This window comes from Eumetopias jubatus, unplaced genomic scaffold (genome assembly GCF_037043125.1).
Source record: "Eumetopias jubatus isolate StellerSeaLion01/CBP00866 unplaced genomic scaffold, mEumJub1_p1.0 scaffold_13, whole genome shotgun sequence".
Lineage (NCBI taxonomy): Eukaryota > Metazoa > Chordata > Mammalia > Carnivora > Otariidae > Eumetopias > Eumetopias jubatus.
In genome coordinates this window covers 17,025,385-17,050,012 of record NW_028274819.1, presented here as the reverse complement: position 1 = coordinate 17,050,012, position 24,628 = coordinate 17,025,385, and the positions used below count along the sequence as shown (strand labels likewise).

Below are 24,628 nucleotides of genomic sequence, written 5' to 3'. Positions count from 1 at the left end.
TCAGTCAGCGGCAGGGTTCTCTCCAGGCCCTCAAGCCATCCTTTATCTCGACTCAGCCACTTGAGCACTGTGTGGTGTGGAGGGGATGCAAGCGGCAAGCACTGACTCTAGCTAGGTGCTGGAGATCTGCCCACAGCCAAGCCCAGGGCCTGGATGCTGGCTTTGTCTCATGGCATCTGGCCAGAGAGTTGCCTCTTTCTGCAGTGTATATGGGCTTTTCTACAATGGTTTCTAGCCTTGGATCCCTGGAAGAGTTTTGTTAGCTCATACCACACCCCAACTTCATGTGGGCAGGGGCTCAGACAGGGCCCAAGAATACACAAACTGCCCTGCACAGAGTGAGAAAGGGGGGAAAGGGAGGAACTTGGTGCTGGGATTTATCTCATTCTTAGCTCTGCTTTGAAGCTCCTTCCCACCAAGACCTGGACCTGTCCTTCCCTCTCCCATCTCCTGGCTTCTCTCTAATGTGGCTTTGGCTTGGCCTCAGGAGCTACAATAGCTTTGTTCTTAAGCAGAAGATTCTGGAAAATGGAGTTCTTACACACACACTCTTGACCTGAGGATGCTCCTAGTTGAGGCAAGCACACACTCTTAAGCAACAATTATTAGCCTCAGTGGCAAGACTGCTTTCCTGGGAGCAAAAGCCAGGCCTCTGAGCAGAAGGTGGTTACTGTTTGGTCCTAGTGAAAGGAGGCTGAGGGCGCTGGGGTGGCTCAGTTGGTTAAGCGACAGCCTTCGGCTCAGGTCATGATCCTGGAGTCCCGGGATCGAGTCCCACGGCGAGCTCCCTGCTCAGCGGGGGCTCTGCTTCTCCCTCTGACTTTCCCCCCTCTCACGCTCTCTCTCTTTCTCTCTCACACACACATAAATAAATAGAATCTTAAAAAAAAAAAAAAAAGGCTGAGCCAGGATAGCAGGAAAGGTAAAGTGGCCACTCCTCTGGGCCCACAGGCAGGGAGAAGAGCCTTTGGCACTAGGTAATAGGATGTTCTCAGGGCTGGAGGTGGGGAGCTGTTTCCTGAAGGGCAGGTGCCTGCAGCTCCTTTCTGGGTGCTACATTGAAGGAAAAGGGGGTGACATCAGTAAGCAGTCCAGATTTGCAAATAGGATCCCAGAAGCTGTGAAACAGTTTGTTCTGCCCCTTGTTCAGAGAGAGGTAAGGACAGGCCTCTGCAGTTCTCAGGAGGCCAGAGAGACCAGTGAGGTTTGGTCGGAGGCTCTTGACCCACCAAAGCTGGGGCCCTAGCCCTGGCCAGCAGTTTGAGTGTCCAGTAGTCTGTGTTCTGTAGAAGAACTCACGGGCTTAGCCCTCTTAGGGGATAGACCAGAAGGGACCCATGGCCGAAACTGGCAGAGGTTAGACATCTTGGAGGGAACAGAAAAACCGCAAGAAGAATCCCAAGAAGTCAACTATGGCAGCAGGAATAAAGGCTGGCTCCTAGTCTTAGAATGTGAGAAGCCAGCCATGGGGTGTCTGTGGGTGCAAAAGAGAGGTGCTCTGCAGGACATGCAATTGAGGTGCTAAGTGAGAAGTGAGAGAAATCTGGGAAAGTCCTGGTGTGAGGGAGGAGAAACTGAGAGAAGCCAAGAGGAAGGGTTCAGTTCACCATTAATAGCTGTTCGGGGCTGAAGGGGAGCTTGGGTCAATCTTAGCGAGAAGACCCTCTAGGGAAAGACCATGAGAGGGTCCCTCAAGTGAGACCTGGATCCTAGCAGGAGGTGGAGTGTTCCCTGCCTCCAGTGACAACATACTTGTATCACTTTTCATCCTCACCACAACCATGAGAGGGACCATTATTGTCCCCATTTCACAGATGAGAAAATCAAACTTAAGACTGTGAAGTCACTAATGCAAGGCCACACCACCTATTCGCTTGGGAAGCCAGGCTTCACACCACCTGACTCCAAACCTGGCTTGCTCTAGCCCACACCCGACACCATCTCGCCTTTCTCTGCCTTCCTCCAATGACCCTCCTTTCCTGTCCGCCTTCTTTGTCTGCTGCTGGGGACCAACTAGGGCCCTGGGGACCAGCGTCCCGCCATCAATTCCCTTATACCCGGGCTCTAGGCCCACCCGAGGGGCAGAACCCGCAGGACACGAGGACCTTGCCGGATGGGGAAGAGGGCAGAGTCCTCAGTGTGGGACTCAGAGCCGGGCTGGGCCAGCCCAGGGGCCGCTGCGCCGCCACTTCAGCACCTCGGAGAGCGCCGGCGGGGCGGGGCTCGCGGGGCCGGGGGCGGGGCGGGGGCGGAGCGTACGAGACCCCGGCGACGGCGCGGGGGCGCGCGGCGGAGCTCGCGCTAGTCCCGAGAGCGGCGCGCGGTCCGGAGCCGCGCCCTGCCCTGCGCAGGTGCGCCCGCCGCGCCCGCCCCAGCCGAGCCCCGCGGCGGCGGCGGCCTTTCGCCGCGCCCCCGCCTCTTTCCCCTCCGCCGCCGCCGCCTTCGCCGCCGCCGCCTCTGCGCCGCGCTCCGCCCGGATGGCCAGGGCTGCGCCGGAGAATGGCGGAGCGAGAGAGCGGCGGCCTGAGCGGGGGGGCCGCGTCCCCGCCTGCCGCCTCCCCGTTCCTGGGGCTGCACATCGCGTCGCCGCCCAATTTCAGGTGAGAGTCCCCGGCCGTCGCGCCCCGCCCTTCAGCCCGGGCGGATCTGCTCCGGCTTCCGCGCCGCCCCCGGCCCCCAGCTCCCAACACACACACCCACCCCCCCCCACACACACACACCGATCCCGAGAACGAGAGAGCGGCGTGGGGATGGGGTCTCCTCCCTGGACAGAGTCCCCAGAAACCCCCCTCAGCCTCAAGTCCAGGCTGATAGCCGCTGCATAGCCAGTGGTGCAGCTCCCTCCGCCATTCCATGTCCTAGGCTAGGAGATTCCGAGCTGGAATTGGAGGAGGGGGCGCGGAAGCCGCCTTCTCCCCGACTCTGGGACTGCGGCAGGGCCTGGGGTCTGGACTGAGATCCCGGAGGAGGCAGGCAGGCTAAGGCTTTCCTTATGCCCAGTCCGAAAGCTTCTGAATAGAGATGGGAGCAGGCTGGGGTGCCTCGTGGGTCCCAGTTTCACAGGGCAACTGACAACCTTGGTGCTGGAAGGAGGAAGTCGTGGACCCCTCCCCCAGCCCTGTCTGGTCAGAGGGGCTAACTCCCAAGACTGGCATGGCCAGGATGCTCTGTGGATTTGAGCAGGCACTGACCTGGTCAGGTGTGTGCAGGTGCAGAAGGCTCAGACTCAACCAGGAGACTCCACGCCCAGTTCTGGTTGGGGAAGTCTGGTTTGGACAGCCCAGGAGTAGCCAAGGACATTGGGTGGAAGGTTTTCCTGCTGGAGCAAGTACCCAGGACCATGCTCTGAGCTCCCCTTCACCCCACTCTCTGCCCACTATCTGGTATTGGAAGGTGGATTTTAGAGAAGTGGACAGTGGGTGTTGTGGGGAAGGGATGGATATCCCTCCATCATAATCCTGGCCCCGTTTGGAGAGGAGGAAGAGGAGGGTGTAACTGCTGCAGAGCCTAAGAGGAGGCCTAGACTTACCCCATTGTTTCTCCATCTAACGAACTGGCGCCTTCCCCTCTCCTGGGCCCCTCACCCCAGCCAGGCCCCAGCTGGGCTCTGGCGCCAGCCCCTCTCTGACCAAGGGGTTGCTGGCTCCCTGGCCCTCAGGTGGGTAGGGACCCCTGGGGATCTCTAATGGCATCATCAGCACTGGAAACCTCCCTTGAGGCCCTGAGCTGAGGAGCCGGGAAGAAGAGAGGGAGGGGACCAGATGGAGGAGGCCAAGCGTGAGGGCTCTGGGACTGGGGCCTTTGTGGTTGGTGCCTGTGGTCATGAGGCTGAGGTCTGAGACCGGTTCCCCCTGGCATGACCCGCAATGCCGAGAGGCAAATATTGTCTGCCTACCAGGAGGCCCCTCTGCAGTGGAACTGCTTAGAAGAACCTGGGTTCAAATTTGAGCTCCACCGCTTTCTAGCTGAGTGACCCGCCAGTCCCATCTGTCAGGTGAGCTAATTAATATTGATTCCTTAGTGTGCATCAAGTCGGTGTTCAACAAGTGTCCGCCCTCCATGCTGGTGAGCATTTATATAGCTCATTACTGTTCAGAGCATTCCCAGTACAGGCTCATTTACCCTCATGGGCGTGGGTATCGGTCTGCCCATTTTGTAGATGACAAGATTGAGGTTCAGTAAGGCAGTGGCTTGCCTGAGGGCCCCTGAGGAAGTCAGAGCCTGGGGCTGTCTGTGTGTGTTCTGGCCACTCAGCCTCCAGGCCCTGTCTCGGGCCCAAAGGACAGCCTTGCCTCCCTCTACCTGCTTCCAGATCCCCAGTGACAGTGCAGGTTATCATGGATGCTTTAGTGAGGGGAACCGATGAAGTGGACACCAGCCAGGGAGAGTGTTCTATCGGGGCCAGGTGGGTGAGAACAGCAGCGCGCCAAGGCTAAGGCGTGGGCCAGCCCTCCAGGACACTGTGGCCTGGCTGTGGGGACAAGGCCAGCTTCTGGGAATAATAAGGGCAGTGTCTCCAGCCCCACATGGCCCGCCCTGCCTGCTCCAGCAGCCCCCGCTGACCTTTCCTTTGTCCTGCCCTGCACAGCCCTTCACCCAGCTCGGGTTAACCCTGGGTGGTTACTGCTCTCTCACAGCTCTTTGGTGGGGTCATGGATCCCACTGGCCCGGGTTTGCAGTCTGGCTCAGCCTTCCTAGCTGTGTGCCCCAAGACTGGGCACTTAACCCCCTGAGCCCCCGTTTCTTCTCTACGATGCCAGGGTTGGCTCCTGCTCAGGACGGTCCTGGGACCTGGATGGGACAGCATGTATTGGCTGTTTCGAGGGCTGTGGTTGTTACTACGTGTGCGTCCCCTGCACCACTGTCCACTTCCAGAAGGCAGAGGACACAATACCTAAACTTTGGTTTGCGCAGTGTCCAGCACAGAGTCGGTGCTCAAGAATGCCTTACTGGTTGATTATGCAGGATCAGGTGTGCGAAGGCCTCCTGGAGCTCAGAGAGTAACAGACTCTGCTGTCAGAGGATAAGGAGGGGATGCGCCAGTCCCCGGGAGGTGCTCACTTTGCCCAGCGCCCCTCCAAGGGCTTTCTATGCAAAAGCGTTTCGTCCTCACCAGAGCCATATAAACAGAGCGTTACTATTATCCCCACTTTGCAGATGAGGAAACTGAGGCCTCCAGAGGCTAGGTAAGTGGCAGAGCTGGGGTTTGGATGCAGGTAGTCTGATTTCGGAGCCACCCTGAAAAGAGAGCCTGGAACTAGTCGGGGAGAGTGTGTGCAGGGGGTAAGCACACTGTGGATGAGGAGGCTGGAGAGAGAGCGTCCGTTTGTTGCTAGTTGGTTTAAATAGATGGGTGTTCTTCTCCCCCCCCCCCTTCTGATGATAGAAATGCTCCAGTCAGTTACCTGTTATTGTAGATGTGGTACTGGGGGAGGGATTTCACTTATTTGACACACTGCTCTTATGATTTGACTTATTTCTACAAGGAGCTATAGATTACTTCTGTAACTTACAAAATTAGAAGAGAGAATTTTTTTTTTAAAGATTTTACTTATTTATTTGATAGAGAGAGATAGCGAGAGCAGGAACATAAGCAGGGGGAGCTGGAGAGGGAGAAGCAGGCTTCCCGCGGAGCAGGGAGCCCGACGTGGGGCTCGATCCCAGGACCCCGGGATCATGACCTGAGCCGAAGGCAGACGCTTAACGACTGAGCCACCCAGGCGCCTTAGAAGAGAGAATTTAACATTCAAGTGATACATGTTCATTAGAAGGAAAACTCTAGAAAAGAGACTTTAGAAACATAGCCTTTGGCTACACTGAGCTGGGGGCGGGGTGGGGTAAAGGGGAGGGGCGGTGGGGCGGGCCATGTGGGAGGGACGAAGGATGCTCCGGGAAAGTACAGCGGGTCCTCTGCTCTGGACATGGGGGAGGAGAGCTCTGGATGAGGGGACCCCAGAAATCAGCTCATCCCGACTGCCCCCCCTTTACTGAGGAGGAGACAGGAGAGGGTGAGTGGCTTCCCCAAGAACACACAGCACATGAGTGGCAGACCCCAGGCCTCGTGACTGCCGGGATGGTGTGGTTTCAACCTCCCCAAACTGCCTTGCAGATGAGAGATGTGGCTACCGAGAGGCGCAGAGACCTCCTCGTTTATCTCTTCATGGGATTATACACACACGTGGCCATTCCTTCGCTTCCCTCAACAAATACTTGCACTTTGGAGGGCTCCCTGGACAGATGCTCCAGAGGCACAGCCGTGGGCCTGACTGTCATGCAGGTGTAGAGGGGAGTCAGACAGACAGACGAGGCCTTACTAGACAGGCTGGCTGGTGTGACAGTGACTGAGGCCAGAGGCCCAGGGAAGCCCAGGCCTGCGGGTCAGTGGGCAGTGGCAAAGATTTAGCAGGAATGGCAGCATTGGATCGCTGTCTTGGGAAGGTCACACCGGCCGCTAGGTAGAGAATGGACAGGCAGGCAGGGAAACCACTGGGAGGCTGGCCATCCTGCGTGTGACAGGAAGGGGCAGGAGAGGACGTGAGGACGATTTCGGGGGTGGGAGGGTTAGCCCACTGGGGGAGGTATCTGGTTGAAGGGGTTGGGGAGGCAGGAGTCCAGGATGATGCTGGGCCCCTTGGAGATGGGTTGCCCTGTGGGAGATGAGAGGCATGGCAGGCAGGGAGGCGAACTTAGTAGACCTCCTGAGTTTGAGGTTGGTGGCACTGGGGACCCAACTGGAGCATTCAGGCAGAGTTGGCTGGGGGCCTGGGGTCACTGGAGAGGATGGGGCTGGGGCCAGAGACCCTGGGAGTCTCAGCTTAGAGAGGTGGCCCCGAAAGCCTCAGAGAGGACATTACTACCCAGGGGGCAGCAGAGAGCAGGGAGCTGGTGTAGGACGTGGCCACCAGGCTGGTTCCAGCAGCCTTGTTTCGGCGGCGGGGAGGAGTTCTGGAACCGCTGTTGCTGCTGGAGCCACCCTCCCCCCAACTCCGAGCCCTGCAGAATCTGGGGTAGAATGTGCTCCTAGCGAACCCCCAAAGTGGGGCCAGAGTGTTGACTTGCCTCACTTGCCCAGACATGACCACGCAGGGTCTTCGCCCCCTCGCCTCTTTGATGTTGGAGCCTTGAAGTCGGCCTCTGGATTCTTGGCTTGGCCCCCCCGCCCCGCCGGATCCTACAAAATGGGGTCACTGCCACCATCCCCACTTAGGGGTTCTTACCCATTCTAGGATGTTATCTCTGTCCCCTGGCCCTCCTCTTGTATTCTTTCGGAGAGTCTTCTCCCAGCCCTGACTGTGGGCCTTGCCTCATCCGGGCACCCAGAGCAGCCAGCACCGTCCTTCCTCTGCCCCTTCCTCCCGGCGGTGTCCCAGGGCCTGGGCTCTGTGCACGCATTGGAACAAGGGTAGGGAGTCGGTGCCAAGTGGAACATGAGGGCCCCCTGCCCTCAGGAAAGTGCTCCACGACAGAGCCAGCAGCCCCAGACCCCAAGTGGGAGCCTGGGGCCAGGCTGGCATGACCCAGTCCAGAAAGCTTCTCGGGGGGGAGCAGAGGAGAAGAGATCTCCCCAGGTCCCACCAGACCTCACAGGCATGTCCGTGTTCGTGCTTCTTGCTGCGTGTGATTCCTCACGTGAAACCATGGGGTCCTCCGTTCCCTTTGCTCGTTATGCCAGTTGCGGTTTTCCACGTTCATGCCCAGGCTTTATAATGCTTGTCTGAGAGACTGGATGATATATTCCAACCCCCGACAGCCCCCATCTAACCAGCACACCCCCCCCCCCCCCCCGCCCCGTGCTGAGCTATTTGGCTATTTGGTTGTTTTCAGTCTGCAGTTATGCAAAATACGCATCCTTGGGTATAAAGGTTTCCACATGTGGGATTGTTTTCTCAGGGCAGCTTTTCAAAAGCCCAATCATTGGATCCCAGAGTTCCGGCTACATTATCAGCACCCAGCACTGTAAACCCATCAGACACATTATAACCCCAAGTAGGGATTGGCCCTGAGGACTTGTTTCCAGGGTTGGACTCAGCGTTTCGCTCGCTGGTGAGGACTCCAGCGTGGACATGGTCGGGGAGGGAGGTAGGGACTAGAGGAATAAACCTCGCCTGACCCCAGTGTCCACTCAGAGCTGAGGGCTCACCCCCACCCCGCTTGCACATTCTGCCCCGGGTTTTGACGTAGGTGGGAACACAGAAAGTTGCGCTGGAAGGACAACTGACTTAGAGAATTTTAAGGGGAAAAGCTAGAAGGACCTTTGGTTCACTCAGTCAACATTTATTAAGTAGCTACCAGGCACCACATTGTTGATCAAAACAGAGACATGGTCCTGCCTTGTGGACCAGCTGCCTCCAAGGGGAGCTGTCCACTGGTGGCAGAACCCAAAGCTATAATCACAGTGGTCAGAAACCCCAGCAGGTGCGCCTAAGAGAGCCAGTAGCAGGGCTGTTTGCCTGGTCAGGGAAGTCAGGGAAGGTTTTGAGGGAGCTGGTTGGGGCTGGAGGGGGGTGGGCAGGGCAGGGGGGGGCGATGATGACACCCTAGAGTGGAGGGGGGCCCTCCTAAGCCTTCAGGCCACAGGGAATTTGCACCCCTTTCCCTAAGGGCCAGGGAAAGCTACTAAGGGATTCTGAGCTGGGGAGGGGTGACCAGACCAGATTTGTGTGTCAGATGTTGCTTTTGGTTGCCCCGTGGAAAGTGGCCCGTAGAGGAGCCGGTGGGAAGTGGGGAAACTGCCTAGCGGAGAACCCATTGGGAGCCAGCTGTTGGCTCAGCATGCACAGGGCCACAGAGGGACAGGCTGGACACTGGAACCACAGATGCTCTCAGTTGTGAGAGGGGCCCGTGGGCACCATGGCCGGGACCCAGGGTCCCTCAGGGGCATCCTGATGCCGCTTCCAGACAGCCAGGAATGGGGAGACAGGAATGGCCTCTGGACAGCCAAATGCCTGGCTCAGGTTCAGCCTTACTCAGCTAAAGCCTTTGCCACTTAACCCATACTTTGCACGCACTCCTAACCCAGCCCACTGCCGGGAGGAGGAATTGGAGCGGGCTAGGCTGCCGTTGGTGGGACGAGGAGGACTGCAGGGAGACGTGACGGCACGTGGAAGGGGAAAGGCCACAGAGTAAGCACCCACGCGCGAGGGCGTGTTTGTTCATTTTGGAGAGCTCATCGCAGGAAGAGGTGGGGAGCACTGGCGGCATGTTTAGAACGCAGTGAGGACCCAGCTTGGCCAGGAGAGAGGACTGGGGCACCAGAGTGGGAGGTGAGGTTCATGCAGGAAGAAGGGCCTCAAATATAAAGATAGACTCCAGAGGTCAGGGAGGTCCCAGGAGAGCAAACTCATGACACAGAGCCACCGAACGGTAACCTGGATGAGACCTCGGGAAGCTCGGACAAGCAGCGCCGAGGACAGGCTGCTTCTGAGGCCTCCAGATCTGGAGGTGAGGGACGCCGACCTGCGGGGGCTTGTGTGATGCAGCTGGAGACGGCCCCCTGGTGCTCAGGGCTCCAGTTTGCAGGGGAAAGGTGGGCTGGTGGGATCAGGAGGGGACAGCCTCCCTCCTTCCCCTCTTCCCTCCTCCCCTCCAGCTTCTTCTTCCTCCCTTCCTCCCCACAGTTGCCTGCCTTGAGCCTGGAGGGCCCAAGGGTCTGTTAAGCTTTCCCTCCACGAAGCCCACCTCCCCCCACCCCACCCACGGAGACCCAGAACATCCAGTGCCTGGAAAAGCAGAGCCAAGGGCAGGGGCAGGGCAGGTGGGGGGTGACTTGCAAAGGCGACTGCCTGACCAGTCCGTCCCCTTGTTCCTTGCTTGTGGCCCCCTCACAGCACTCCAACTCACAACCGCTCCACTCGGGGAATCCCCAGCGGCGCCCTTGAGGGGGTGCGCAGCTATGGGAAACCTCACGGCACCTTCTGTCGGAGCCTTAGGGCTCCTCATCTGGAAAATGGGCAAAATAAGACCATCTCCCCAGGTGGTGGTGAGGACTGAAGGAGACGCAGAGCACGAAGCCAGTTGGCGGCCGGGGCACGACAGCTGCTCAGGAAATGGAGCGGCCAGTCCTAAGTGAAGGAGCCAGGATTTGATCCTGCACCTCCTGTCCCCAAGCCTGCTGCGGGGACTGTTCTGCCATCCTGCCACACTTAGGAAGAAAAAGTCAGATAAGAAACTCCCTTCACCTCCCCCACTGGAGCTGGAAGCCGGTGCGGGCTTTCAGGCCCGGCCCCATGCTCCCCCCGCCACCGTCCAGTTAACCTCAGTGCCCTTCGCTGTAAAGGAGGCTACGGCTGTCCTGCCTGCCCCCAGACCTGCCATCCCAGGCTGTGGGATACAGGGTAATGCTGAGGGTGTAGAGATGAGCTGAGAAAGCTCCCCTGCGGGCCTGCCCTGAACACTGTGGTTGGGGAGGAGCAGGCAGATGCTAAGGATGTCCGCCGACAAACATCTGGCAGGCGTGTACTCGGGGCCTCGCGTGTGCAAGATGACCCACCAGCTTTAGCCTCCAGGAGCATGCAGCCCAGCTGGAGCCGGGCGGGTGGGGGCCCGCGTGCCTCACCTGCTGGGTACGAGGGTGGGCAGTGCGAGCTCCATCCACCTTCGGAGCAGCCCGGTGGGGTGTCTGACAGAGGCCTGGTTCTGTCTGTCTCACCACACTGCCTTGCATCCACACAGATGGTGACACCAGCCACAAGTGAGGGGTTGCCCGGGGACCAATGAACATTGCCAGGCGGGCTGTAAGGCACTGGCACGGCGGGGGGGGGGGGGGGGCTAGGATGGCTTCCTGGAGGAGTGGGCTTAACTGAACCTTCTCCAGCAAGCACAGCTCGAGAAGCAAGCCCTGGACTAGAGCCCGGGGAGGCAGGTGCAGGAGGCACATGCAGCCACACCCAGAGCTGGAGGCCTTGAATGCCAAGCCAAGGGGTCGGCCACTAGCAGGGAACCTTAGGGGATTGTGAGTGGGGGGGGGGGACAGAAGGGTGGTGTTTCTGGCAGCTTTGCAGGGTGGTGGATGGGGTGGAGTGCTTCTGGTATGGGGGCACTGAGGTGAGCAGGCCAGTGGGGAGGTCTGGGGCTGCGGAGACAGGAGCCGGGCCAGGACCTGGCAGAGAGGAGGAGGAGGTGCACAGGTGTGCAGGGATTCCTGGCAGAGCAGGGGGCACCTGAGGGCACCTCTGGGTCAGATGCCCCGTGATCCTGCAGCTCCCTGATGCTGGCAGAGTCCCTGCAGTGCCTTCTCTGACTGTCCAGGCAGCCGGGCTTTTTGACCACCTACTTGGTGCCAGCCCCTGGGTCCTCCTCCCCGGTCTCAAGGAGCACCTCATCTGTCCAGCTCCCTCATCCTGGTCAGAAGCCCTCTCTGCTGTTCCCTCCGGGGCCTACCAGCTTCTGTGGATGGCGCTCCACGGTGACAGAAAGCTCTTTACCTTCCAGCCCTGCCCTGAGAGGTCCACACCTGCTCTGTCCTTAGCCCTGGCTATGGAGCCTCCTGTGCCCATAGGCACGTCCTGGGTGCTGAAGGATGAAACTCTGGGGGGGTGGCGGGGTTCTGTCGTGCATCCAGCTTGTCGGTAGAGGCAGTCCAGACCCTCCTTGGTCATCTGCCACTGTCTGGATGCTGCCTGGGCCCGCAGAAGCCTCCCTGAGGAGGTGTGAGGGCTGAGCGCATTGCCGTGTAGATGGGGGCATCCATTCATGGAAAATTTCAGAAGCCCCCCCCCGCATCTTACCACCGGGCACCCTGAATGTGGTGCTGGCCCTTTAAAGCAGATCAGGGCTGGCTTTTGGGGGGAGACATCCCAGACTTCTGCCATCTGCTTATGAGCCTGGGCCAGGGAGGGGGGCCACCGCAGCCCCCGACAGGGGCATTAGAAGGGCAGGTAGAGCCGGTAGCTTCGATTGCAGTAACCCGATCCCGAGGGGGAGGTGGCAACCAGGGGCGGCTTCAGCTTCAGCGCCACTGCGGGGCGGCCCGGGCTGGGAAGGCAGCGGCCTGCAGCTGAGGGCTGGGCTGGGAAGTGCTGGGGCTGGGGCCCGGGTCGGCAGCCACTGCCTCTTCTGCTGGCCCATCTATTTTTAATGAGCTCCCCAGGCTTCTGCAGTGGGCAGGACGCAGACAGGCAGGCCCAGGCAGTGGAGGCCCAAGGCCCCAGCCCTGCCCTGAGCCCAGGCCTCCCAACCTTTCTGGGCATGAGAGGGTGGCCCTGGGGCCCTGCAGCCCCCCGGCCGGGCAGGGCTCTCCATGAAGTTGGTGCTGAAGATGGATTCAAGCCCAGACAATGACAGCTGGTTGGAGGATCAGTGGGAGCGCTGGTAGGGCGTATAGGGATTGGTGGGCGGGGGACACCGGGGGGGCAGCTCCATGGAGCTCTGGGTCTCTGTTTGGTCTGACTGAGGCAAGAGGCAGGGGGTGTGGGCCTCCTAGGTCCCCCCCGGGGGCTGGGTCACCACCTCTTCTGGGTGACCTTGGACTCCTGGGTGTCCCTTGCTCTGTGTCTCAATCTCCTGGTGTTATTTGGAAAAAGGCTCAGAACTGGCCCCAACTTCCTCCAACAGAATTCTCCCAAACATCCCAGCCACACCAAGCCAGGTGGAGTGCCCAGGGCTGGTGGTGAGCCAGGCGCTGGGGACAAGCCGACAGTCGCTGCAGTGGGGTTGGGGGCACAGCACTGGCCTGGGGGGCGGGGGGAGAGGGTTCTGGCACAGCCAGTTAGAGTTGTGGTACCGATGTGCTTTGGTCTGTCCCCTGAGCTCATGACACCTCTAGCCCCAACTTCGGGCCTTCCTTGAGCCCTCTGCAGCCTTCTGTTCAGGGTCTGTGCGCTGGGCAAGCAATCTTGTGGTTGAAGAGATGAAATGAAGAACCCAGAATGGGGGTGTAGTCTCTCATGGAACAGGCTGAAACTCGCCACATTGACACCAGATTTCCCTTCACTTGCTCACAGGGCTCAAGAGGCTTTGGTCTTCCTGGGCTAGGGGCATGGAGCACTCTCCTGAGGCTGGGGAGGGGCCTCTGCCAGCACCTTGGGTTTTGTCGCTGCAGGGGTTGCACGGGGAACCCCCTACTCCAGGCATCCCTTGGAGTCGCTTCTCAACTCTGCATTCTCCGTGGGTGAACTGGCCTCGGCACCTGCCTTGACCCTGGGAGGCATTTCTCTGGCCGAGCCAAGGCTCTGACCAGCTGGGCCTTCCAGGCACTGCCTCCTGGTTGGCAACAGAGTGGATAGCTCCCAGCCAGGAGGAGTGGGAGTAACCTGGAGCCTCCCCTTTCCCTGCCTGTTACCCCTTGCCTCAGTGCAGGTGGACACCAAGTCCCATCCTCTGGGGGCTGTGATCTGCCTTCAAGGGGCCGCCCCTTAGAAGAGGTACTAGGAAGACCTCCGTGGGCTAAGTAATGCCCCTGGGTTGGTAACTTCGGCTTCCTATGCTCACCAGGCTCACCCATGACATCAGCTTGGAGGAGTTTGAGGATGAAGACCTCTCAGAGATCACCGAGGAGTGTGGCATTAGCCTGCAGTGCAAAGACACTCTGTCCTTGCGGGTAAGAGCCGGCTCTCAGGAGCCCCGGGGGGTGCGGGAGACTGTGAGGGACAGGGTGGGTTGGGACAGGAGTGAAGGCATCCCCATATCTACAAAAGGGCCTTCAGGGTCTATATGGCATCCTCATGAAATGAAATGAAGTGCTCAATCAGGAGTTTTTGGTTGTTTTTGCCAGGGGGGCCAAGGCAAGAGGCAGCTCCCTCAACTGCCCACAAGAAGGGAGAGGGCAGGAGGTCTTCAGATGGAAGGCAGTAGCAGTTAGGGCCAGGCTTAAAGGAAGGATCAGGACTACCCTAAACCCTTTCCAGAGCGGCCTTGGCAGAGGGCCTGAGGCAGAGCAAGGGTGGAGTCTGGTGGAATCTGCAGTGCTTCGGGACAGGAGAAAAAGAGCCAAGGCCCTCCCTCAGCTGCCATTGCACCAAACCACGCCACACAGCCCCACACACCCTCCCCAGCCCCCCGTTCTGAAGGCTCCTCTGGAGGGTTAACCCAGCATTGCCGCTGCTTTTGGTCTCCTGGCTTTTTCAGAGGACAGATGGCTCTGTCCGTTCCCTGAGTTCTGAATCCTGCCAGGAGGTCCTCAGCATCTGGGTAGCTTGAGTCAGACAGGGATCCCCCTGTGTCTTTTCAGAACAGGAAGAAGGGGCCACTGGCCAGGAAACGGGAGGCAAAGCACAGGACTAGGTTGCAGAGCCCAGAGCTTCTGGCAGCCCCCAGCAGGGTGGGTGGCCAAAGCAGAGGTGGTATTAGGAGAATGGTTAGCAAAGGAGAGCTGCCGTGTGAGGGGGCGGGGGGGCGGTGCCTGCTTCCGGGTGACCTCCTGTTGCCTGTTACGGAGATTCTGTAAGCTCTGCCAGGCAAGAGGAAACCAAGGGGTGAGGATGACCCTGCAGTACCCCCTGCCCCAACCCTCCCCGCTCTGACCAGGCCAGCAAGGGTAGGGAATGGTCCCAGGGCCCTGAGGTAGCTTCTCTTAAGGTCACACACCTCTTCCGGAATTCCACACCACCCCTTCATCCAACACACACCAGCAGAGTTTTGGAGAGGGTGGTCCCTGCGACCAGCCAGGGCCCTGAGGCAGTACTAGCTGGAGGTGTACCCTGTGGGGCCTTAGACAAGCTCTAGGGGGCTTTCACACACTGTCGCCAGTGAGTCCTCACCTCCCTGGGAAGCTGGAAGGCAGTTAACAGGTGAGGGAATGCTGGGGGCAGGGGCGGGGCAGGGGATCTGTCCAGGGTGCTGGGGAGTTCGTGGCAGAGCTGAAAGTAGACTAGTTATCGAGTTTTAGGATGGCCCGAGGGAACACCTCAGGTTGGAGGGGCCTCGGACTGTGGACAGGTGCCGCGTCCGGGTGCCCCCCCGCCCTTCCCCCCGGCACCCCTCTTCCGGCCGCGCTTAGGTCCTCCTGTTCGCACTGCCGCCCTTCCTCCATATCCTCCGCCTGGCTGAGACTATTTTCCCAGTTTTCCTCGCTGCCCCCTTCAAATACTAACCTCCCCCCCCCCCCGTCCATCCCTTGTGGGGCCCCGAACTCCTTGGCGACCCTGCGTCCCCATGGCAACAGCGGTGACCTCACTCTGGGCTCGGCTTACAACCCCGGTGAGGTCACTGGCCGTTGCCAAGGGAAAGGGAGGGTGCAGAGAGTCAGGAAGGCGGGCACCGTGGGGAGGGGACGGTGTGGACTGCCAAAGGCGCCGACTAGATTGGGGAGCAGTCGGTCTCGCGCATCCTCGCGGGGGGCGGGAGGGCGCGGCCCCCTCTCGCCGGGCCTCCTGCCTCTCTCCCGTGCCCTCCCCCTTTGCGGCCGAGGTAATGGACTCGCCCGGGCGGGGGCCGGTGCGCGGCGGCCTCGGCCCCGCCCCGGCCCCGCCCCCTGACGCCCCTCCGTCCGCGCCGCGCAGCCCCCGCGCGCCGGGCTGCTGTCTGGGGGCGGCGGCGGCGCCGGGAGCCGACTGCAGGCCGAGATGCTGCAGATGGACCTGATCGACGCGGCGGGGGACACTCCCGGCGCCGAGGACGACGACGAGGAGGAGGAGGAGCGCGCAGCGCGGCGGCCGGGAGCGGGGCCGCCGGAGGCCGAGCCCCGCCAGGAGCCCGCGCCCCGCGGCCAGGGCCAGGGCCAGGGCCAGGGCCAGGGCGGCGGAGACACGTATCGGCCCAAGCGGCCCACCACGCTCAACCTTTTCCCGCAGGTGCCGCGGTCTCAGGTGAGGCGCCGGCAGCGTGGGGCGGGGCTGAAGGGGCGGTGCCCTGAGGCCGCGCGCGCGAGGCGTGGGGCGGGGGGTGGGGTGGGGGCCGAGCAACTCGCGGCCCAGTGCGGGGCGCGGGCTAGAGGAACGAGGAGGGGCTGTGGGAGAGGGAGCTGCGGGCGGGCGCTGGGAGAAGTCGGCCTGGTGAGACTTCCCAAGGGGGAGGGCCCAGGGGAGGTGGTCTCCGCGGGCAGGTACGATCTGCCCTGAGGGAGAGGGGCCAGGTCAGGCCGACAGGGTTTGGACCCTTGAGGAGGGTTTGAAGGAGTGAAGGGAGCGAGAGGGACAGTGGAAGGATCTGGGTAAGGAGAGCAGTGGGGGCTTGGGGACAGAACAGAGCTTTGAGGGCTAGTCGCAAGGGTTTGGAGCTTGGGACCTCAGGCTGAGGCAGGGTTTCCCCTTTAGGGTGTGGAGGTCCTGGTGAAGGGCAGAAGCAGGCCTGGAGAAAAGAGCATCTACAGTGGTCGTTGCTGGGGGAAGGTCATGAGGAATTGTGAAGAGGGGGGCAGGCAGTTCGAGATGTGGGCAGCTGGGAATTCCCAGAAGGCAGGGAAGAGGCATGGGAGGCGGAGCTGCTTGGCTGAGTTGGGGGCCCAGGGCCCCTGGGCTGGGTGGCTGGATGCCAAGGAGGGTTGAATAGGGTGGGGGAGAGCCGGCTGTGGCCCTTTGTCTTCCAGGCCCAGTCAGGAGAGGTACAGAAGAGGGACTCAGGGAGGTGGGGCTGTTGGTGGAGGGTGCAGGGGCTGCAGGCAAAGGATTGGTCCCTTTCCCAGAATCCTCTGGGGTGGATTTTGGCAGCCAGACTCCTGAATGTGAGGGCCTATGAGTGTGTTCCCAGGGGAGGGAGCCTAAATCGTTTGTGGGGAGCCTTGTTTGTAGGCGTGGTGGAGAGGGGTCCCAGGGCACCAACGATGTGGGTTGGGCGGCCTGGGAGATCCAGGAAGGAAGGCTGCTGACAACTACATCTGTCATTCCTCAAGTCATGTGCTCCTGGAGGGGTGGGGGAGCCATGCTATTGATTCATCACTTGGATGATTCATCCCGGCCCCCCAGGCCAGCTGCTGCGAGACCCTTCCTCGTCCTTTTTTCAGCTTCTCCTAGGATATCCCTGCCCCTTCCCTAGGCCATAGCTTCCTGAGTCCCAGGACTTGGCTGGAAGTGAGCATCTACCATGGAAAGCCCCAGACAGTGTCTGGGACTGGGGTCTGGCTCTGTCCTCACACGGCTCGTGCTTCTCCCTCTCTCCTCCCCCACTCACCACCACACATACTGGTCTTCACCTTTGCTGAGGCTGATAAGAGCATCTCCCCAAGGGTTGGCCAGCTTCCCTGAGCCAGGAGGGAGAGCCGTCTAGAGCTATTAGGTCTGGCTGGGAGGGCTGTGATTTGCCACCCCTCCTGGCTATTCAAGGAGGGTTGGGGGTGAGGCCCTTGGCAAGTGTGTGTGTGTGGGGGGGGTGCAGCAAATGGCCTAGGGATGGCCTGATGGGGGCAGGGCCAGGACCTCCCTGTGCCGGGCACTGTTGACGCCTTCTGTCACAAGGGCCTTTTGTTTTCTGCACAGGACACATTGAATAATAATTCTCTGGGCAAGAAGCACAGTTGGCAGGATCGGGTGTCTCGGTCATCGTCACCCCTGAAGACCGGTAAGTCAGGACCCTTTCCCTTACTTGGCCCTCCACCTGCCCTGACTCAGTTTCCCCTGCAGAGAGCAACCCGGCAGGCTCCATCTTGCCGAGGTGCGGTAAACCGTCCATCAAACAGCCTTGAGCAGGCCCATCTGAAGTCGGCTGGGACGGGAGTGAGAGCACTGGCCCCAGAGCCCACCGTGGCCTAGCACCCGGGAGCCTTCACGTGCTCAGTGGAGGGGGCAGGTGGCCTGGGAGTCAAGGGCGAGGCCACCTGCCTCGAGCACTGACCTGCCTGCCCTCCAGGGGAGCAGACGCCTCCACATGAACACATCTGCCTGAGCGATGAGCTGCCGCCCCCAAGCAGCCCCGCCACCACCAAGGACCGAGGCACCTCTACCGACAGCCCCTGCCGCCGCAGCACTGCCACACAGATGGCCCCTCCCGGCGGCCCCCCCGCGGCCCCCCCAAGCAGCCGGGGCCACTCGCACCGAGACCGCATACACTACCAGGCGGACGTGCGGCTAGAGGCCACCGAGGAGATCTACCTGACGCCGGTGCAGAGGCCACCGGACCCTGCAGAGCCCACGTCTGCCTTCCTGCCACCGGCCGAGAGCCGGATGTCAGTCAGCTCCGATCCAGACCCTGCGGCCTACCCCTCCGCGGCGGGCCGGCCGCACCCCTCCATCAGTGAGGAGGACGAGGGCTTCGACTGCTTGTCGTCCCCGGAGCGGGCTGAGCCGCCGGGCGGGGGGTGGCGGGGGAGCCTCGGGGAGCCGCCGCCACCTCCACGGGCCTCGCTGAGCTCGGACACCAGCGCCCTGTCCTACGACTCGGTCAAGTACACTCTGGTGGTGGATGAGCACGCACAGCTGGAGCTGGTGAGTCTGCGGCCATGCTTCGGAGACTACAGCGACGAGAGCGACTCGGCTACCGTCTATGACAACTGTGCGTCTGTCTCCTCGCCCTATGAGTCGGCCATCGGGGAGGAGTACGAGGAGGCCCCCCGGCCGCGGCCCCCGGCCTGTCTCTCCGAGGACTCCACGCCGGACGAGCCTGACGTCCACTTCTCCAAGAAATTCCTGAACGTCTTCATGAGCGGCCGCTCTCGCTCCTCCAGTGAGTCTGCAGCGGGCGCGGTGGGGGGGCCTGGGATGGGGCAGCGCCGAATCGAGGGTGTTCCTGGAAGGCGGCCTTGCCCGTCTGCTTCAAGGTGTCAGGACTGAGAGCCTGCTACCTGTCCCCCCGCCAGACCTCAGCCGGAGTGGGTCGGTTCTCCTCCAGCTCATCCCCCTCGCTTGCAGGTGCAGAGTCCTTCGGGCTCTTCTCCTGTGTCATCAATGGCGAGGAGCGGGAGCAGACACACCGGGCCATATTCAGGTAAGAGTCGCAGGGCTGGGCCGGCCAGGCAACAGTGGGGCCACCCGTCCCAGCCGCTGCCATCCCTGCGTGGCCTAGACCCAGCGCTCACGCTGGCGTTCATCCCTCTGCTCAGCCCCAGGGGGCCAGGGTCCACCCCGGCGGAATTGAGGGCAGTGTGGCCTTGGCCGTGCTGCTGGGGCCTGAGACCGAGCCGCACGTCTGGCTGGGGGCCGGAGCCCGGGGAGGGTGCCCGGCAGAGATGATGCCCAGCTATGCACAAGGCACACCCCTGCCCGCCCTCCACAGGGAAGTGCTCATCTCCTGTTACCTCTGTGTTTCTCGAGTGGCTCTGGGTACCTCCTCCCTGAGCCCACAAGTTCCTGGACGGCAGGTGCCCGTCTGCGCGATCTTGCTCTTCCCCGGGAACTAGCATGAGCACAGACCCAGGAGACTTTACGGAGGTTTATTGAACTGGTGCCGCTCTGGCAGCCGCCTGCCCCCAGGGCTGTGTGGGGAGCGGAGAGATGACCCGGCTGGGGAGGCCCTGCAGGTGAATTCCTGCCTTGCCCTTGTGGGGGGGCAGGTTTGTGCCTCGACATGAAGATGAGCTGGAGCTTGAGGTGGACGACCCTCTGCTGGTGGAGCTGCAGGCTGAGGACTACTGGTACGAGGCCTACAACATGCGCACGGGCGCCCGGGGGGTCTTCCCCGCCTACTATGCCATCGAGGTCACCAAGGAGCCGGAACATATGGCAGGTAGCATCTTTTCCCCTCCTCAGCGCCACCGGCCCCCCTGCCATTCCCCCTTTGCTGCCAGATGACTTCAAAGCCCCAGGGAGGGCCCTGGCAAAGGGGACGTTAGGTGCGTCTCCCACCAAGAAAAGGGAGGCCCGGCCGAGTTGGGACACCCGGGGACTGCGGCCCCCTCTGCTGGCTCAGCCAGCCCTCACTTCCCGCTTGCTTTCCAGCCCTGACCAAAACCAGCGACTGGGTGGACCAGTTCCGGGTGAAGTTCCTGGGCTCCGTCCAGGTTCCCTACCACAAGGGCAATGACGTGCTCTGTGCTGCTATGCAAAAGGTGCCTGTTCCCCGCGCCCCCCCGGCCCGGGACCCCCGCCCTCTCCTGGGGAGAGGGGCGCCCAGTGCCTGATGCCCGCCCCTCACCCACAGATTGCCACCACCCGCCGGCTCACCGTGCACTTTAACCCGCCATCCAGCTGCGTCCTGGAGATCAGCATGCGGGGCGTGAAGATCGGCGTCAAGGCTGATGATTCCCAGGAGGCCAAGGTGACCGCCCCAGCCGCCCGCCCCCGTCCAGATCTCCCACCTGTGGCCCCTGTCGGCTGATGACACTCTGCCTCTCATTTCCCTCCTGCAGGGGAATAAATGTAGCCACTTTTTCCAGTTAAAAAACATCTCTTTCTGTGGATACCATCCGAAGAACAATAAGTAAGTGGGAGGGGACAGAGAGTGATGTGTGAGGGGACGGCCTGGGGCTGTGTCGGTTGGGTGCGGGTCTGTGAGTATGTCTGGAGGGGGCTGAGCCCCCGCGCCGCCCTCAGACAGATGGCTCTCCTCATACAGGTACTTTGGGTTCATCACCAAGCACCCCGCTGACCACCGGTTTGCCTGCCATGTCTTTGTTTCCGAGGAATCCACCAAAGCCCTGGCAGAATCCGTGGGGTATGTGTGTGCGCGCGCGCGTGTGTGTGTGCGCGTGTGTGTGTTCCCTGCCGGGCACCCAGCCCCAGAGCACATGCCAGTTCCCCTCCCAGCTCTGCACGCCTTGTGGCCTCGAGCCCTGCTGGGTGGCCTTGAGGAGTAGCTCCCGACCAGCTGTTGGGCCCCTCCTTCAACGGCAGTGTCATGCAGGAAGCACCCCATAGGGACAGCAGACGAGCAGCTCCCTCCCGGGAAGCCCAAGCCCTACCCGGGGAGCCGAGGCTCCAGGTGAAAAACTGCAGGTGGAAATGGGGTTCTTCCCGTCACCTGGGTGTCTGCCTGCTTCCTAGGAGAGCATTCCAGCAGTTCTACAAGCAGTTCGTGGAGTACACGTGCCCCACGGAAGACATCTACCTGGAGTAGCCGCGCTGCCCCGCCCTCTCCATCCCTGGGCCCGCAGGCTGCGCTGGGACACCTGGCTGCTGATGGGACGCAGGCACTGCTCGAGGAGGGGCGCCCGTCACCACCCGAGGACGGGGAAGTGGGGGCCTTTGGCCGAGGGCGGGGTTTCTAGGGAGAGGCAAATGCAGTTTATTGTAATATATGGGACTAGATGCATCTATGGAGGACAGAGCAGGCTGCCCAGGGACTGGGAGGCGGCGGGGCTGGGGGGGTGGCAGGCCTCTGGCCAGGAAGGATGTCCGTCGTAGGAGCCGAGGGCTTGGCCCCACCCAGGGCGTCGCTTCCCCTGCCAGGGCCTCTGGTTCTTTCTCCAAGCCCATGCCACCTGCCAGTGCCCACCCCACCCCCCCATCCCCAGCGCCCGGCTGAGCCCAAGGACTTTGCGGCAGGTGGGGGTGAAGTCCCTGTCCCCCTCTGTCACTTGTGTGGCCTCTGGGTGGCCGGCACGCTGGCCCCTGGCACGTGTGGGGCCTCACCAGGGAAGAAGAGCACTGCGGCAGGGCCCCCGGCCCAGCAGGAAAAGGAGGCTTCGGGCCAGGCCCGGGCCAGCCAGGGCCTCTTGGCTGCTTCGGCTGTAGCCCCAGTTTGGTCCTGTGCCCCCAGCCCCTCCTATTAAAGTGCCATTTCCTGTCTGGACCGCAGTGGGTGTGTCTCCCTGCCCCCGCCCCCAGCTGGTGTCCGTGCCAGGAAAGCCCAAGCCTTGGCTGCACAGAATAGCTTTATAAGGGGCTCCCGTCACACGGGTGCATCATAGTAATACTCAGCCATGTCCGGCCCGTCCCGCTTGCGCTGCTGGGCCCGGGAGAGAAGGGGTCGAGGCCCTCGCGGCCAGGGGTGCTTGGGTCGAACCCCATAGTCTAAGGAGAGAAGGGGGTGTGGGTGGCAGGGGAATCTGCCCAGATCACCCCAGAACAGTGCTGTTTGGGATGAAAAGTCCCCGCGGCTGGACGTGGGTGCCCCCCCCCGGCATGTGTCCCACATTGGGGGGGCAGGGGGGCGGGCAGGGCTGAGATACTACCATCTACTAGGCCAGAAAGTGGCTGCGAGAGTTCCAGAGGGGCTGAAAGTTCTTCAGGGACAGATCGCTGAGGCCTGTGGGAGATGTTGGGGTGCTCAGCCCTGGCCCTGCAGCCTGCTAACCACCTCCCTGTGAAGGCTCAGGGTGGGGGCCTGGGTGAGCCCCGACGCCCGGGGTAACAGCACCAGCCAGTCCCCCGGGGCAGGGTGGGGAGCGGGAGGCGGCACGCAGTCCCCCTCCCTTCCGGGCCCCCCCTTCCAGGCCCCCCGCCCGGTGGACCGCTGACCCTGTGCTCCCAGGAGTTACCTCAGCGGCTGGGGGCGGAGGAGTGCAGCAGCCAGGACGAGGTAGAGGAGGAAGAGGCTCAGCCCCGCCCTGGGATACAGAGCCCCCAGCATGGCGAGAACCATCTCCTGCTCCTGCCCTTGTCCCCCAGCTTCTGCCCGCCCCTCCCCCGGCAGGAGGACGGAACCGCTGCCACCCGCCAGGGCCACCTCACAAAGGCCGGTCGTTCCAGGGCTCCGCGGTGAGGCCAGAAACCTCCCGCTGAGGTTCGGTTTGGTTTGGTTTTTTGACGCTGTCGGCCTACAGGTGCCAAACCGCACCTTGCTCTAGTGTCACTGCCCGAGGGTTAAGGGCACAGACCTTTGGAGTCTGATCTCGGTTCACACCCCCACCTTGCCTTTTGGGAGGTGGACAGGTCACAGTTGTGGGCCTCCGTTTTCTCATCTGTGAGGTAAGGTACATACCTCTGCTCAAGGGGTGGCACACGGGAGAGGTCAACGCGGAGAGCCCCAACCATCCCCACCTCCTGCTGCCACCACCCTGTCCCTCCCTCAGTGATGCCAGGAACGTCCTCCGACCCACTCAGAGATGACACTGGGGCGGGGGCGGGGAGCCTGCTCTGAGAGAGTTCTTCCCCAGTTCCCCGAAGCTTCCAACAGCCCAGCCCCGGGGCTCCGCACCACCCCTGAGGCTGGACAGACGGATTTTGAGTGAGGTGGCAAAGCCCACAACTTGCTCCCTGGAGTGGAAGCTTCCCGAGGGTAGAGACTGGTTTTGTTCACTGCAGGATCCCCAGCCACACCTGGTGGATGCTCAGTAAATATTTGTTGAATGAATAAACGCCACGTGATAGCATGGAGCCGGTCTCTTCTCAGGCTGAGGCAAAGCTGTGGGGCCCTTTCTTTGCTTCCTGTGCAGCTCCCCGTCAGTGGCGCGCGGGCCTAGCTCCCTTCGGAAGCCCTGGGGCTTTAAACCCGAGACCCCTGGCCCCCTCCAGACCTATGGAGTCAGAACCTGAGCGCTAGGCAGGGCTCTGAGCTTTGGAAACCCCGTCACTTCTAAGAACAGACCTACTGGGGGTCCAGTCCTGTGCCCCTGACTGCCGACGTGCCCAAGGCCTGGAGAGGGCAGCCCTGGCTCCTGGTCCTCAGTAACCCCCAGGGTGACAGGTGCTGGCATCTCCTCAGACTGTCCCCGCGTGCTCTGAGCCCACACACTAACCGCTCAGTGGTCCTCTCCCTTTGTGTGTCTTGGACACCACTGTCCTTCACAAGCCCGTGTCCCCGTCCTCTGTCCTCACCGCTACCGGGAAACCCTGAGTTCTGGACACTTTGCCCAACTCAGTCCCTTGTCCCTCATCCTCCTTGCCTCTGAGAGGCCACCGTCTCCCTCTCTATCCACACCCAGTCCCTAGCCTGCCTGGGTGCCACCGACACCCTGTCATCCCCCAGCCACGGCCTTAATCCGGCCCCAACCACTGCTGGACGTTTCTGCTGCCATGTCCCTGTGCTCAGCCTCCAGTACCACCTGCCGGAAGCCCCCACACCAGGCCGCTGGGGTGCGGTGTTTTTTTTTTTTTAATTTTCTAATGATTTTTTTTTTTAAGATTTTATTAGAGAGAATGAGAGAGAGCACGAGAGGGAAGAGGGTCAGAGGGAGAAGCAGACTCCCTGCTGAGCAAGGAGCCCGACGTGGGACTCGATCCCGGGACTCCAGGATCATGACCTGAGCCGAAGGCAGTCGCTTAACCAACTGAGCCACCCAGGCGCCCTATTTTTTAATATTTCATTTGAGAGAGCGACAGCACGAGCGGGGTGAGGGGCAGAGGGAGAAGCAGGTTCCCCACTGAACAAGGAGCCCGATGCAGAACTCAATCCCAGGACTCTGGGATCTCGACCTGAGCTGAAGGCAGACACTTAACCGACTGAGCCACCCAGGCGCCCTGAGATGAGGTTTAAAATGCTCCCCTCCCCACTGCCTTCCGGAAGCAGGTCTGAGTTTCTTGCCTGGCGTGCGAGGGTCTGTTGGATTTGGCCCTGACCTTACCCCCTCCTGCTGTTCCTCCCTCCCTTCTGCCCCAGCAGTGACTCACTGCACAACCTGCTCTCCCACCGGCCCCACACTGGCGCAGGGTTACCCCTGCTTGAACCGAGGCCTCCCTGACGGGTGCGCCCTCCACAGGCATCCGTCCAGGCAGCGAGCACCTCCACTCACCCACCTCCGACCCAGACTCCCTCAGGTACACGCTCCTACCTACTCCCATGCCCCAGCGTGCTGCATTTATGTGTCTCTGCGGATGGGTTAGCGCCCAACAGCAAGGCCGGCTTTCCTCCCGCCGCACGCACAGCCCCCGGCCCAGAGCCCACTGACAGGGCACGTGCCCAGCAACGGTCCTTGTACCCAACAGATCGGGGCCCCAAGCTGTGA

General features: G+C 61.4%; 2 protein-coding genes across 3 annotated transcripts; one reads left to right on the top strand and one right to left on the bottom strand.

The window, feature by feature from the left end:
* Window positions 1-2,498: 2,498 nt before the first annotated feature.
* MAPK8IP1 (mitogen-activated protein kinase 8 interacting protein 1) lies at window positions 2,499-21,205 on the top strand. Of its 2 annotated transcripts, none has more exons than XM_028111204.2 (12): window positions 2,499-2,600; window positions 13,432-13,537; window positions 15,438-15,743; window positions 17,349-17,430; window positions 17,719-18,531; window positions 18,717-18,792; window positions 19,358-19,530; window positions 19,743-19,852; window positions 19,945-20,061; window positions 20,153-20,223; window positions 20,359-20,457; window positions 20,787-21,205. In XM_028111204.2, the coding sequence occupies exons 1-12, from the start codon at window positions 2,500-2,502 to the stop codon at window positions 20,857-20,859; spliced, it is 2,127 nt and encodes a 708-aa protein (XP_027967005.1). In that variant the 5' UTR covers window position 2,499; the 3' UTR covers window positions 20,860-21,205. The 2 variants fall into 2 exon arrangements, with proteins under 2 accessions (XP_027967005.1, XP_087874078.1); XM_088017952.1 differs by lacking the exon at window positions 2,499-2,600 and adding an exon at window positions 12,239-12,309.
* Window positions 21,206-21,304: 99 nt separating this feature from the next.
* FREY1 (Frey regulator of sperm-oocyte fusion 1) lies at window positions 21,305-22,689 on the bottom strand. Its single transcript, XM_028111281.2, has 3 exons — window positions 22,223-22,689; window positions 21,917-21,990; window positions 21,305-21,755 (listed from the first exon to the last, which is right to left on the bottom strand). Exons 1-3 carry the CDS (start codon window positions 22,324-22,326, stop codon window positions 21,634-21,636), a joined length of 300 nt encoding a protein of 99 aa, XP_027967082.1. The 5' UTR covers window positions 22,327-22,689; the 3' UTR covers window positions 21,305-21,633.
* Window positions 22,690-24,628: the final 1,939 nt, after the last annotated feature.